Below are 15,541 nucleotides of genomic sequence, written 5' to 3' on the forward strand. Positions count from 1 at the left end.
ATGAGGTTTTGGGTATTAAGAGAGGAGATAAAATGCATAAGGTTTCGTTGTATGCAGATGAATTGTTAGTTTAAATTTCAGATCCTAAGAAATCTATTCCTGCTTTGTTATCTATATCCTCTGAATTTAAGTTTTTCTGGATATAAAATAAATTTGCATAAAAGTGAGTTATTTCCTATTAACAATTATTTTGATCAATATGATTTATTTCCTTTTAGTATTTGCTAAAAATAACTTTACTTATATTGGTATTAAAATTACCAAAAATTTTAAAGTCCTGATAAATATAATTTTCTTCCATTAATTGAGTATACACAGCAAGTAATTCCTAAATGGTCTCTTATGACATTATCATTAATTGCCCGTATTAATGCCATTAAAATGATAGTATTACCGAAGTTTTTTATATGTATTCCAAGCAATCCCCTCTTTTGTTCCTAAACTGTTTTTTTCTGACAGAATAGAGTCTAAAATTTTATCTTTTATTTGTAATAATAGAAATCCTAGATTGAGTAAACTTTTATTGCAGAAATGTTTTAAAAAAGTATGGCGGTATGGCTTTGCCAAACTTTAGATTTTACTACTGGGCAATTAACATTCGTTATATCACTTTCTGGATTCATTTTTCAGATATAAATGATTGTCCATTATGGGTGTATTTGGAGAAAAACTCAGTGAAGGAGTAGTCTTTGGGGTCTTTTTTGCTTTCTAAGATTGGTAGTCGAGATTTTAATCCTATTATTAAACATACATTAAGAATTTGGTTTCAATTTCGTAGATCCTTTCATTTTATTAACTTTGTTCTTTCCAGTAAAAAAGATCTTAATTATTTTTTTAAACCTTAAATTTTTCATCAGACCTTTTCAATTTGGAAAACCAAAGGAATAGTAACTGTTTTAGATTAGTTCTTGGGTAATTGTCTAATGTCTTTCAATCAGTTAGTGCATAAATATGACCAACCTAATGTACACTTCTTTAGATATTTACAAATTAGGAATTTTCTACATAATTTACTGCCAGATTTTCCTTTGGCTTATTCACCCAACATTATTGATGCTCTTTTTCAGGTCAAACCATTTCAAAAAGAACTGACAGCTATAATTTATAAATGGTTATTGAACTTTTGTATGTTATCTAATGATAAAATTAAAGCTGCGTGGGAACTGGAGTTTTAAAAGTCACTTTCCAATAATCAATGGGATAAAATTTTTCATTTGGTAAATACCGCTTCTATTTGTGCCCGTCACTCCTCGTTACAGTTCAAGGTAGTGCATCAGGCGCATATGGCAAAGGACAAATTAGCCCGCATTTTTTTCTAATATTAATCCTATTTGTGATAATGTAATATTGAGGTGGCTACTTTAATACATATGTTCTGGTCTTGTATCAAGTTAGTTAATTTTTGAAAAGAAGTTTTCAAAGTTTTGTCAAAGGTTCTGAATTTAGATCTACTTTGTGCAACCAAAATAACTTCCAGCAATTTTTCGGATCATTCCTTCGGAAACAGGAGATATTAGCTTTTACAACTTCATTGGCTAGGAGAGCTATTTTGCTTAAATGGAAGGATTCTAATCCACCTACTGTTATTCATTAGCTTACCTCCACTATGTCCTGTTTAAGTTTAGAGAAAATAAGAAGTCGGACATTTGATACATCCTCTAAATTTGAGAAAACAAGGCGACCTTTTATTCAATATTTTCATGTGCTCTGATTTATGGCCCTTCCAGTTACCTTTTTGAAGTATTGGATTTGATCAGAAAGTATGTCCTTGTTTTTCTGGCTTTCACTCTCAGTTTGAGCTGCCCAGTTTTTTTTTCTCTTTTTTTGGGGTTTTGGGTTTTTTTTTTGTTTATTTCAATTATAAGCTTCTTTATCTTTTTTTTCTTTTTATGGATAAGAGGAGAATCAAATACCGTTCTCTTTATTATATACTACTAGATCAATAATCTGTTTGATGTTGATAATGTTTATTTATCCTTATGTTCGAACTGTTATTGATATAGATATTTGTGATAATTCTCCTCTTGTTTTTTTATATTTATATATATAGATACACACATACTTTTGTATTTAACTAATAAAAAAATTGATAAAGAAAAGAGGTGGAGTTGTGGCTGAGAGATTGGAGCAAGGGGCAGAAATTTATATTTCTGGATCATTTTGGCCTCCTTTGGGGCAGGTGTGACCTATACAAAAAGGATGGGTTGCACTTGAATCCCAGGGGGACCAATATCCTGGAGGGGGAGATTTGCTAAGACTACTGGGAGAGTTTAAACTAGAATTTTTCGGGGGTGGGAACTGAAATGAAGAGAATGGGGGAGAGGTGGTTGGCTCACAAATAGAGAATGCTTGGAGACAGTATGTGAGGGAGGATAGGCAGGTGATAGAGAAGAGACACGCTCAGACGGACGGTTTGAGATGTGTCTATTTTAACGCAAGGAGTATCGTGAACAAAGCGGATGAGCTTAGAGCATGGATCAGTACTTGGAGCTATGGTGTGTTGGCCACTACAAAGACTTGGATGACTCAGGGACAGAAATGGTTACTTGAAGTGCCGGGTTTCAGATGTTTCAGAAAGGACAGGGAGGGAGGCAAAAGAGGTGGGAGCGTGGCACTGTTGATCAGAGATAGTGTCATGGCTGCAGAAAAGGTGGATGTCATGGAGAGATTGTCTACGGAGTCTCTGTGGATGAACATTAGGAACAGGAAGGGTTCATAACTTTACTTGGTGTTTTTTATAGGCCGCCCAATAGTAACAGGAATATTGAGGAGCAGATATGGAAACAGATCCTGGAAAAGTGTAATAATAACAGAGTTGTTGTGATAGGAGATCTTAATTTCCCAAAAATCAAATGGAATCTCCCTAGAACAAGGGATTTAGCTGGGGTGGAGTTTGTTAGGTGTGTTCAGGAAGGTTTCCTGACACAATATGTAGATAAGCCTATAAGAGAAGAGACTGTACTTGATTTGGTATTGGGAAATGAATCTGGTCAGGTGTCAGATCTCTCAGTGGGAAAGCATTTTGGAGATAATGATCATAATTCTATCTCCTTTACAATAGCATTGGAGAGAGATAGGAACAGACAAGTTAGAAAAGCGTTTAATTGCAGTAATGTGAATTGTGAGACTATCAGGCAGGAAACTGGAAGCTTAATTTGGGAACAGATGTTCTCAGGGAGAAGTACAGAAGAAATGTGGCAAATGATCAGGGGATATTTATGTGGAGTTCTGCATAGGTACATTCCAATGAGACAGGGAAGTTATGGTAGGGTACAGGAACCATGGTGTACAAAGGCTGTAGTAAATCTAGTCGACAAGAAAAGAAAAGCTTACAAAAGGTTCAGAGAGCTAGGTAATGTTGGAGACCTAGATTATAAGGCTAACAGGAAGGAGCTCAAAAAGGAAACTAGAAGAGCCAGAAGGGGCCATGAGAAGGCCTTGGCAGGCAGGATTAAGGAAAACACCAAGACACTCTACAAGTATGTAAAGAGCAGTCGGATAAGACTTGAAAGAATAGAACCGATCAAGTGTGACAGCGGGAAAGTGTGTATGGAACTGGAGCAAATAGCAGAGGTACTTAATGAATACTTCAATTCAGTATTCACTATGGAAAAGACCTTGGTGATTGTAGTGATGACTGGCAGCAGACTGAAAAGCTTGAGCATGTAGATATTAAGAAAGAGGGTGTGCTGGAGCTTTTGGAAAGCAAAAGGAGGAGGAGGAGAAGACACAGCACGCGCGGCCTCTCTGGTGAATGATATCTGTTATTTGTTAAGTAGGGATCCATGCACAATCCTGATTTGACGGAGACAGATGTGAGAGCGTGGAGGAACATCTGGAGAAACTTCTGAAATGCCCGCTTCGCTGCCACTGCTACTGTGCAGTCCAGAATCTCCGGAGAAGGCCTCCGAGACCTCGGCTTTGCTTGTTTCGGCAGCTGGGACGAAGTAGAAGGCGCTCGGCAGAAGAAGACATTCAGAAGGCTGTTATCGGAGAGGCTGGTCAGAGGCTCGAAGTTTTCGGACGGACTCGGAGTCTGGTGTGGTTAGGTGCTTCCAAGGCATCAGTTGTCGGTGCCTGGAAGTTTATGGCAGGGAGAGTTTCTCTGTTTTGCTGCCTGAGATCAGAGACTATTGGAGTCACATTGCTTTGTGGATCCAGAACTGGCTTGCCTACAGAAGGCAAAGAGTGGTTGTAGACAGGTCATATTCTGCATGGAGGTCGGTGACCAGTGGAGTGCCTCATGGATCCGTCTTGGGAATCTTACTCTTTGTGGTTTTTATAAATGACCTGGATGAGGAAGTGGGGGGATGGGTTAGTAAGTTTGCTGATGACACAAGGGTTGGAAGTGTTGTGGATAGTGTGGAAGGCTGTTGGAGGGACATTAATAGGATGAAAAACTGGGCTGAGAAGTGGCAGATGGAGTTCAACCCAGCACTGAACTGTTCCCACAACCTATGGACACATTCACTGAGACTTCATCTCATGTTAATGATATTTCTTTCTCTCTTTCTTTTTTATCAATTGATTTATTAATTTGTTTGTTTGTCAGATTATTTATCTATTTTTCTTTCTTTTCTATTTGCACAGTTTGCTGTCTTTTGCACATTGTATTTTGTCCACAATGTTGGGTTCGCTCTTTAATTGATTAAATGATGATTCTTTGATTTACTGAGTTTGTCCTAAAAAAAGGAATCTCAGGATTGTACATTGTGATATGCGTATAACTTGCTAATAAATTTACTTGTAAATTTCGAATTCTACATTTAAATTTGTAAATAATTTTCAAACACACATGTGGTTTGTGATTTCTGAAGGTTCAGCATTCTCAGTATAAATTATTTCTCTCTGATCAGAATGGTCGTCCCATCACTACGACCCCACTTTTGAAGCACCCCAGCTTCAAGAAAAAATTCCCGAGTACACTGGAATCTCTGTTTCAAGCGCGCGCACACACACACACAGACACACAGCTGTTTCAAATAGAGACAATCAAAACAGTGCCGAAAAAGAACAGGGTGAGCTGCGTCAACGACTAACACCCAGTGATGCTCACATTTACTGTGATGAAGTGCTTTGAGGGGTTGGTCATGGCTAGAATCAACTCCTGTCTGTGCATGGACCTGAACCCTCTGCAATTTGCTGATCACTACAATATGTCTACAGCAGATGCAATCTCACTGGCTCTCCACTCAGCCTTAAATCACCTGGACAACAGCAATACACAAATCAGGCTGCTGATTAGAGCTCAGCGTTCAACACAGTCATACCCTCAATTGTAATCATCGATCTCCAAAGCCTGGGCCTCTGTACTTCCTTCTGCAACTGGATCCTCACCAGGAGACAGCAGTCTGTGTGGATCGAAAATAACATCTCCTCCTTGTTGACAGTCAACACTGGCACACCTCAACGATGCGTGCTCAGCCCACTGCTCTGCTCTATCTACATCAACTTTTGTGTGGCTAGGCTCATCTATAAACTTGCTGACAAAACAACTATTGTTGGTGGAATTTAAGATGGTGACGAGGAGGAGTACAGGAGTGAGACAGATCAGCAAGTTGAGTGGTGTCACAGCAACAACCTTGCACTCAACATCATGAAGAGAAAGGATTTGAATGTGGACTTCAGGAAGGGGAAGTCGAGGGAACACACACCAGTCCTCATCGTAGGATCAGAAGTGAAAAGGGTGAGCAGTTTCCATTTCCTGCCTGTCAACATCTCTGAGGAACTATGCTGGGCCCAACATATTGATAGTTACAATGAAGGCCCAACATCGGCTATATTTCATTCGGAGATTGAGGGGAATCGGTCTGTCACTAAAGACACTTGCACATTTCTACAGATGTACTGTGGAGAGCATTCTAACTGGTTGCATTACTGCCTGGTGTAGAGAGGCCACTGCACAGGATCGGAAAATGCTGCAGAAAGTTGTAAACTCAGCCAACTCCTTCATGGGCACTGGACTCCCCAGTATCTAGGGCACATTCAAAAGTTGATGCACCAGAAAGATGGCATCCATTATTAAGGGCCCCCATCACCCAGGACATGCCTTCTTCTCATTGGTACCATCAAGGAGGTTATACCGGACCCTGAAGGCACACTCAACATTTCAGGAACAGCTTCTTTCCCTCCACCATCATATTTTTGAATGGACAATGGACCCATGAATATTTCCTCAGTATTTCCCTCTCTTTTGCACTACATTCAAATTTAATTTTATATATACTGATTGTAATTTATAGTTTTTATTACTATGTACTGCAATGTACTGCCGTCACAAATCAACAAATTTCACCATATATGCCGGTGATATTAAACCTGATGCTGATACACAAACACACACAGCTGGGCTCAGACATACTACGCTTCCACATTCCTCCCTTTGTGACACCCTGCTTGCTCCGTGGCCCCCGGTCTGAAGCTCAAACTGTTGCAACACTCGCCCTTTAAATTCATACTGAGGGTGTGTTGTATCTGTTCACTATTGGAGTTCGATATTAAATGAAGAGCATTGAATGGGAAGGAAGGTTTGAATACAAGAATAAAGATCTCCACTGATGGTATATGGGGTCATGGTCAGAGCATACATGGAACACTGTGCACAGGCCTGGTCTCCCTCCTAGAGTCAGCCTGTGGGAAGACGGGAATGAAGACAAGCTTCCCAGATTGATTGTGGGGGATGAGGTAGCATCCTCCGAGAGATTACACTGACTGGGCCTGTCTCAAAATTAGAGAAATAAGAGATGGCCTGACTGAGACAGACGCAGTCTCACAGGGTATTGACAGAGTTGGGGCAGGAATGACGTTTCCATTCGCTGGTGTGAGGAACCAAGGATAATAAAATCCATTGTCTGCTGAGCAGGACAGAGATGAGGAGAAATTTCCTCGCCCAGGGTGCAGTGAATGTTTGGAATTTTCTCAACAAGGTTTCTAAATTCAAAGAGCAAATTTAGGGGCTCTGCGATGCTGGGAACGTTGCAGGAAAGTGGTGCTGAGGTGAAAGATCAGACATTTTCCGAGTGAAAGGCAGAACAGGCACAAGGGGCCGAATGGCCACGACTGCTCCTGTTTCTTATTTTCTAAAGTACGACTTTACCTTTGCACCATGTCCTTTCTTGTCCTTCAGCCTGGCAAACTGCAGAGGGGAACCGTTAGAGTTCCAGAGATCCATCGGCAGTCGCTGCGGGGCAGCTCGCGTCTTCCAGTAGCAGTGGTCGGGCCTGATAACAGGCCCCAATCTACGGCTGGGAAATGCCGGGCTCCCACCGTGTATCTGAAATATCTCACGGAACTCCGCCAGTGTGGTCACATCTGTCATCGGAAGGATTCAAGGCCCCAGCCAGTCCTCCAGCCTTTACGCGAGGTGCAAATTGAATTTCCGGCCAGTCCTCCAGCCTTTACCCGAGGTACAAATTCGATTTCTGGCCTGTCCCCGGGCCAAATCCAAACTCCGGTCCGCTTCGAGCGCATAGCAACCCGCCCACTGACACTCCTCAGCCAATGGCCAATGAGAGGACGCTTCACACAGCGCTGGTCGCTGATTGGCTGTGTGTGTGTGTGTGTGTGTGTGTGTGTGTGTGTGTGTGTGTGTGTGTGTGTGTGTGTGTGTGTGTGTGTGTGTGTGTGTGTGTGTGGATACACACACGTGTAGATAGATAGATAGATAGATAGATAGATAGATAGATAGATAGATAGATAGATAGATACTTTATTCATCCCCATGGGGAAATTCAACTTTTTTTTTCCAATGTCCCATACACTTGTTGTAGCAAAACTAATAACATACAATACTTAACTCAGTAAAAAATATGATATGCATCTAAATCACTATCTCAAAAAGCATTAATAATAGCTTTTAAAAAGTTCTTAAGTCCTGGCGGTAGAATTGTAAAGCCTAATGGCATTGGGGAGTATTGACCTCTTCATCCTGTCTGAGGAGCATTGCATCGATAGTAACCTGTCGCTGAAACTGTTTCTCTGTCTCTGGATGGTGCTATGTAAAGGATGTTCAGAGTTTTCCATAATTGACCGTAGCCTACTCAGCGCCCTTCGCTCAGCTACCGATGTTAAACTCTCCAGTACTTTGCCCACGACAGAGCCCGCCTTCCTTACCAGCTTATTAAGACGTGAGGCGTCCCTCTTCTTAATGCTTCCTCCCCAACACGCCACCACAAAGAAGAGGGCGCTCTCCACAACTGACCTATAGAACATCTTCAGCATCTCACTACAGACATTGAATGACGCCAACCTTCTAAGGAAGTACGGGCTGCGGCTGGGAGCTGGAGCTGTCAGTCAGTCTGTTCTCAGAATCAGAGTTCTCCGAAACTCAAAGTTCAATGTAAATTTTATTATCAGAGTACAGATAAGTCACCAAGTTGACCACCAAGCTTTATTTTCCTGCGAATATACACAGAAAATCTACAGAATACCAGGATCAGTGAAAGATCAGCCAGAGTGCAGAAGACAATAAACTGTCCAAGTGCAAATATGAAGAAATAGCGATAAATAATGAGACATGTATTAACCGCCGCGGCTGCTGATGGATCTCCAGTGCTGTCACCGCTCTCCTGTGCAATCCCAACAGACTGAAGGTTAGGGGAGTACCGGGAGCAAAGGTCAACACGTGTTTCAGAAAATAAGAAACTGCTTCAGGGTTACGATTCCGGCCCCTTGCGATGCTCTGTCCCCAAACTCAGAACATGCCTGACCTTTGACGTCAGCGCCACTTTCTTGCAACTTTCCCAGCATCGCAGAGCCTCTAAATTTGCCCTTTGAATTTAGAAACCTTGTGGAGAAAATTCCAAAGATTCACTGCGTTCTAGGTGGGAAAATTTCTCCTCATCTCATTCCTGCTGAGTCGACCTCAGATTTTGAGTCGGTGAGAGTCGGCAGCCAGCGGATACATCATTCCCGCCCCTACCCTGAAAATCCCCTGTGAGATTGTGTCTGTCTCAGTCAGAGCACCTCTTATTTCTCGAATTTTAGGACAGGTCCAGTGCGATAATTGATTGTGGGAGCATATCAATGGATCGGCAGTCCAGTGTATTTATCCCGTATTGTTCAAGAGCTTGGTAGTTGAGATATAGATTCCTGAACCTGGTGGTGCGAGTCCTGAGTCTCTTATACCTTCAAGTCAAGTGAAGTCAGGTCAAGTCAACTTTTATTGTCATTTCGACCATAACTGCTAGTACAGTGCATAGTAAAAATGAGACAATGTTTTTCAGGACCAGGGTGTTACATGACACAGTACAAAAATCTAGACTGAACTATGTAATAATAAAAAAAACAACACAGAGAAAGCTACACTAGACTACAGACCTACCCTGGACTGTATAAAGTGCACAAAAACAGTGCAGGCATTACAATAAATAATAAACAGGACAGTAGGGCAAGGTGTCAGTTCAGGCTTTGGGTCTTGAGGAGTCTGATAGCTTGGGGGAAGAAACTGTTACATAGTCTGGTCGTGAGAGCCTGAATGCTTTGGAGTTTTTTCCCAGACGGCAGGAGGGAGAAGTGATTTTATGAGGGGTGCATGGGGTCCTTCATAATGCTGTTTCCTCTGCAGATGCAGTGTGTAGTGAAAATGTCCATGATGGCGGGAAGAGAGACCCCGATGATTTTCTCAGCTGACCTCACTATCCGCTGCAGGGTCTTGCGATCCGAGATGGTGCAATTTCCGGACCAGGCAGTGATGCAGCTGCTCAGGACGCTCTCAATACAACCCCTGTAGAATGTGATGAGGATGGGGGGTAGGAGATGGAATTTCCTCAGCCTTCGCAAAAAGTAGAGACGCTGCTGGGCTTTCTTTTCTATGGAGCTGGTGTTAAGGGACCAGGTGAGATTCTCCGTCAGGTGAACACCAAGAAATCTGGTGCTCTTTACTATCTCTACCGAAGAGCTGACGATGTTCAGCGAGGAGTGGTCACTCCGTGCCCTCCTGAAGTCAACAACCATCTCTTTTGTTTTGTTCACATAGAGTCAGGTTGTTGGCTCTGCACCAGTCTGTTAGCCACTGCACCTCCTCTCTGTAAGCTGACTCGTCGTTCTTGCTGATGAAACCCACCACGGTCGTGTCATCGGCGAACTTGATGATGTGGTTCGAGCTGTGTGTTGCAGCACAGTCGTGGGTCAGCAGAGTGAACAGCAGTGGACTGAGCACGCAACCCTGGGGAGCCCCCGTGCTCAGTATGATGGTGTTGGAGATGCTGCTCCTGATCCGGACTGACTGAGGTCTCCCAGTCAGGAAGTCTAGGATCCAGTTAAAAAGGGAGGTGTTCAGGTCCAGTAGGCTCAGCTTTCCAATCAGTTTCTGAGGGATGATTTTGTTGAATGCTGAACTAAAGTCTATGAACAGCATTCGAACGTACGTGTTTTTTTTGTCCAGGTGGGTTAGGGCCAGGTGGAGGGTGGTGGCAATGGCATCACCTGTTGAGCAGTTGGGACGGTACGCAAACTGCAGGGTGTCCAGTGAGGGGGGCAGCAGGGTCTTGATATGCCTCATGACGAGCCTCTCGAAACACTTCATGATGATGGACGTAAGTGCAACGGGACGGTAGTCATTTAGGCAGGACACTGAAGACTTCTTCGGCATGGGGGCGATGGTGGCGGCCTTGAAGCACGTTGGAATGTTGGCGCTGCTCAGGGAGATGTTGAAGATGTCAGTGAGAACATCTGCTAGCTGGTCTGCACAACCTCTGAGCACTCTACCCGGGATGTTGTCTGGTCCAGCAGCCTTCTGTGGGTTGACCCTGCGCAGAGTTCTTCTCACATCGGTCACGGAGAGACACAGCACCTGGTCATTTGCAGGAGGGGTGGACTTCCTCGCCGCCACATCATTTTCCGCCTCAAACCGGGCGTAGAAGTTACTCAGCGCATTTGGGAGGGAGGCATCACCCGCACAGTCAGGTGATGTTGTCTTGTAATTGGTGATGTCCTGGATGCCCTTCCACATGCGTCGCGTGTCGCCGCTGTCCTGGAAGTAACTGTGGATTAGCTGGGAATGTGCGCGCTTTGCCCCTCTGATGGCTCGGGACAGTTTGGCCCTTGATGTTGTTAAAGCTGCCTTGTCGCCTGATCTGAAGGCGGAGTCGCGGGACCTCAGCAGCGCACGCACCTCTGCGGTCATCCATGGCTTCTGGTTGGCACGTATAGTAATGTTCTTGGACAAAGTAACATCATCAATGCACTTGCTGATGTAGCTGGTCATTGATGCTGTGTACTCCTCTAAGTTGGTAGAGTTGCCATTGGTTGCACCCTCCCTGAACATGTGCCAGTCAGTGCGCTCAAAGCAGTATTGGAGAGCAGAGATGGCTCCTGTTGTCCAAGATATCACCTGCTTCTGAACTGATCTGGAGCGCCTGACGAGCGGTCTGTATGCTGGGATTAGCATAACAGAGATGTGGTTTGAGAATCCGAGATGGGGGCGGGGCTCTGGCCGGTAAGCGTCGGGGATGTTTGTGTAAACCAGGTCCAATGCGTTCTCCCCCCTCGTTGCAAAGTCCACATACTGATGGAATTTGGGGTGTTCTGACTTAAGGTTCCCGTGGTTAAAATCACCGGCAACAATAAACAGTCCATCAGGGTGTGCGTTCTGCAGTTCGCTAATAGCACCGTACAGTTCACAGAGCGCCTCCTTAGCATTAGCGCTGTGGTGAATGTACACATCGAATATAAGGACAGAGGTGAATTCCCATGGAAAATAAAATGGTCTGCATCGAAGTGCCACAAACTCCACTAACGATGAGCAGTGTCTGGAAACCAGCACAGAGTTCTTACACCATTCCGTGTTGATGTAAACACAGACACCGCCATCTCGAGTCTTACCGAAGACAGCTGCATTTCTGTCCGAACGAAACAAAGCTAGCCGGTCTAGCTGAATGGCAGCGTCCGAAATCCCATCATTGGGAGAGACATTGGGAGCCATGTCTCTGTGAAGACAAAACGCGGAGCAAACTCTGTACTCCCGCCGAGTATTACGTTGGAGTTGGATGTAGTCCATTTTATTGTCCAGGGAGCGGACATTGGAGAGCAGAATGGACGGGAGAGCCGGCTGGCTAGGGTTTGCTTTTAGCCTGGCACGGACCCCTGCCCGTTTGCCTTGCTTCTGCTTCCTCGCACATCGCTTTCGACGTCTCCATCTCCGGCTCCCAGCATCAGGCAAGTCCGAGGATTGTAGGCCCGTTCCCCTCAGCAAGCCGACGTCGTGTAATTCAGCCAGCAGATCTTTGTGAAGATTTGTTTTTGGGCGATCTCTGTATTGTAGCAGTATCTGGCGATGGTAGATAGCCGCTCTGTTATCCATGTGCCCAATCGAAAATGGTGTATCAAACTTAAAATAGAAAATTAAATTAAAGTAGCGCCAGGTCTAAAAGGACGCTGCTGCCGTGCCGCGCCGCCTCATGGGATATGATTGCAGCAGCAAGAGAAGAATCTGGCCTGGGTGGTGAGCATCTTTGATGATGGATGCTGCTTTGCTACGACAGTGTTTCACGTAGATGTGCTCACTGGTTGGGAGGGCTCCACCCGTGATGTACTGGGCCGAATTCAATACCTTGTGCAGGTTAATCAAGAGGGCGATGAACTGCTTTGTTCATCGCGCTCTCGATGTAAACCTTGTGTTAATGATGCACCATCAATAACTCTCCAAGATGTGAGGCGAGATATAGGCTTTTATTGGCTGGAAGAAAGAACAAGCAGCAGTTCACCACCACACTACATCCTGGAGACTGAGGCCGGGCTCAGTCTCCAATCGCCTTTATACCGGGGTCCGTGGGAGGAGCCACAGTCAGTGGGAGGAGCCATAGGAGCAGGTATATGTAGTGCACCACAGTTAATGAAGTTGGTTACAGTTCTTTCAGACCAGCAGCTTAGACCACAAGAACATCAGACAGTGGTCAAAACGGAATGTCCTGCAGGAGAGGACTGGATGGACACAATGGAGGGTTTCCCTGAGCAGACAGTCCAGACTATCTGGCAGAATGCCTCATCACCAGATCTCACCAACAGGAACCAAGACCTCACCTGGTTGGCGGTGAGAGGGGCCCTCCCAGTCAGATCCTTGTTGTATGCCCAGAGATCACTCACACATCGCCCTGCCCCCAGATTACCGCAGTGGAGACGGGACGGCCACTCACCTCTTTGCGGACTGTGCGCTGACAGAGATATGTGGAGAAAGATGCAAGGGCCTGTGCCACTGCAGCTGCGTGACAGAAGGCTCACTGATCTTCGGGCTGTTCCCAGGATGCACAGGAAAACGGACATCAAGTGCTGCTGGAAAATCATCAACTCAGTGAAAGACCCCGAAACCTGTTCGTCTACCATCACATCGAGATGTCCCCAGAGCAGGGGTTCCCAACCTGAGGTCCACGGTTAATGGTATAAAATCATTGCCATTGTTCCATGGCATACAAACGGTTGGTAACCCCTGTGGTACAGGAATGCTGCCGACTGGCACGTTCCAGGCTGCAGGGACAACACTAGAACTAGACGGATCCTCTACAACTCGACAGGGTGGGGCCGGGTTGGCTGAGGAAGCCTCTCAATTATTGTAGTAGTGAACCTTCCCAGGGGGCCACATGAGCGACAACAGTCCTTTTAGTTTTGACGAATGTAAAATAACACTATATACCGCATTGACAATGAATGTAAATTCATTGGGTAAGGGTAATGCATCTTTTATCCTCGTGAATATTCCTATGGCGAACAAAGTTTATTTTGATTTTTAAAAAAAATCAACTTCTGGGCTGTGTCCATAGTGAGGAGGACGGGGCCTACCATTGGAGTCGGGACGGATATTGCTGAAGTCAGGAAGCTTCTTCACAGGAGGGACAGTGGAATTCAGGACTTCGCCCGAAAAAAAAGTAATTTTTTCCACCCTATGAAGTGGAATGTCCAGTCCTGTGCTTTTTCCTGCAGCCACAGGTCGGTCATCACCACTGCATCTGTCTCCTCACAGCACGATATTCTCTCCACGTCCCCAGTTTCGTGTCCTGAACTGATTTCATAGCTGCTTTCAATATTTACTTAACCCCCGATGTTACACCTCAGTCTTTCTCTCTTAAACTTGGAAAAAAACAAAATCGAGTGGCTGGAGGAACTGAGCGGGTCAGGCAGCATCTGGGAAGGGAAGTGGACATTGAAATTTCGGAATGAGACAGTCCAGATGAAGGATTTCGATCCGGAAAGTCGATTGTACATGTCTCTCCACAGATGCTTCCCAACCCGCTCAGTTCCTCCAGCATCATGTTTCTTACTCGAGATTCCAGCATCTGCAGTCTCTTGTGCCTCTCGTTTCAGAACTTGCCCCCTTCAGTCCCGTCTCAGACTGAACCAGACTCTTCTCTCCGGCTTCATTTCTGTTCTGCTTCTTCTTTAGCCCATCACGTTTACTGGGACACAAGCTGTCAACGGCAGCTCGCCAGCTTCCTCTGCCCAGGGCAGTGATTTGATCGGCCGAGCGGCTTTCCCTTTCACCACACGACTTCAATCGTCTTCCAGGGGAAGTTCCTTCCGATCCCAGGGTTGTGGCATTTGGAGATTCAGTTGACGTTTCTGTCGCACTGGGTTTTTTACGGGATGGGGTTGCTAGAGCCATGCCCAACACTGCTCCTTTCGCAGCCAGACTTAGGCAGTCCATGGCCGAATTTTCATTTCTGTTAGGACTTATTTAATGGTTTCTGATCCCACCCTGATATGGAAATAGCACAATTCTTTCCCACTGAACATACGCAGCGACATGATATTCATTCCCCGAGTCTGCAGCGCGTGTAGTGGACAATCGCGGTATTGCAGGGGATCAGCAGCTCCCTTAAAGTAAAAGTATTCTGAACCAGGAAGTGCTGGGAGTTAACATGGCATCGAAAAGAAAGGCCGAGAGTTGGACCGAGGAGGTAATTTGTCCCATCTGCCTGGATTTCTTCACCGATCCGGTTACACTGGAGTGTGGGCACAACTTCTGTCGCTCTTGTATCACACGATGTTGGGAAAGGAAGGAGAGAAAATCCTGCCCGGAATGTAGAGACGTATTCGCTGACTGCACTTTCAGGGTCAATCGGGCATTAGCAAATCTGGCTGAAAAAGCTCGAAATCTAAACCTGAATCGGAAAGGGAAGGAAAGTAAACTTCACTGCGAGGAACATGAGGAAGAACTGAAGCTGTTTTGTGAAACGGACAAGACACTGATCTGTCTGATCTGTAGAGATGCGCAGGAACACAGAGAACACCGCTTCCTGCCAATTAAAGAAGCTGTTACTCTCTACAAGGTAAAACTAACCCGAATTTGATACTCATTCCATCGTCCATTGTTAACGTCACGAGCCTCCATAAACAACACATCATTCCCCACCTTTCGCCATCTCCAATGGAATTCTACCAGGAAGCACATCTTTCCCTCCAAAAGCCCACTCCCAGCCTCCACTCCGATAACTCTCCGCTCTCTATAGGGATCGCTCTCTACGTAACTCCCTTATCCACTCGCTCCTGACACAGATACCTGAAAACGGGACAAGTGCTACACCTGACTCCTACACCTCCTCCTTTGTCA

The 15,541-nt window shown here is 45.0% G+C and overlaps 1 protein-coding gene across 3 annotated transcripts in view; it reads left to right on the forward strand.

Moving 5' to 3' along the window:
* The window catches only part of LOC140731798 (zinc-binding protein A33-like), a 62,399-nt gene that overhangs the window by 31,500 nt on the left and 15,358 nt on the right, over positions 1 to 15,541 (forward strand). For all 3 annotated transcript variants that reach the window (XM_073053610.1, XM_073053619.1, XM_073053628.1), the window contains one exon: positions 14,375 to 15,260. In XM_073053610.1, coding sequence (XP_072909711.1) covers positions 14,850 to 15,260 — 411 coding nt within the window. In that variant the 5' untranslated portion in view covers positions 14,375 to 14,849. The remainder of the gene's footprint in view (positions 1 to 14,374; positions 15,261 to 15,541) is intronic.

The sequence above is a fragment of the Hemitrygon akajei genome, chromosome 1 (genome assembly GCF_048418815.1).
Source record: "Hemitrygon akajei chromosome 1, sHemAka1.3, whole genome shotgun sequence".
NCBI classification, from domain to species: domain Eukaryota; kingdom Metazoa; phylum Chordata; class Chondrichthyes; order Myliobatiformes; family Dasyatidae; genus Hemitrygon; species Hemitrygon akajei.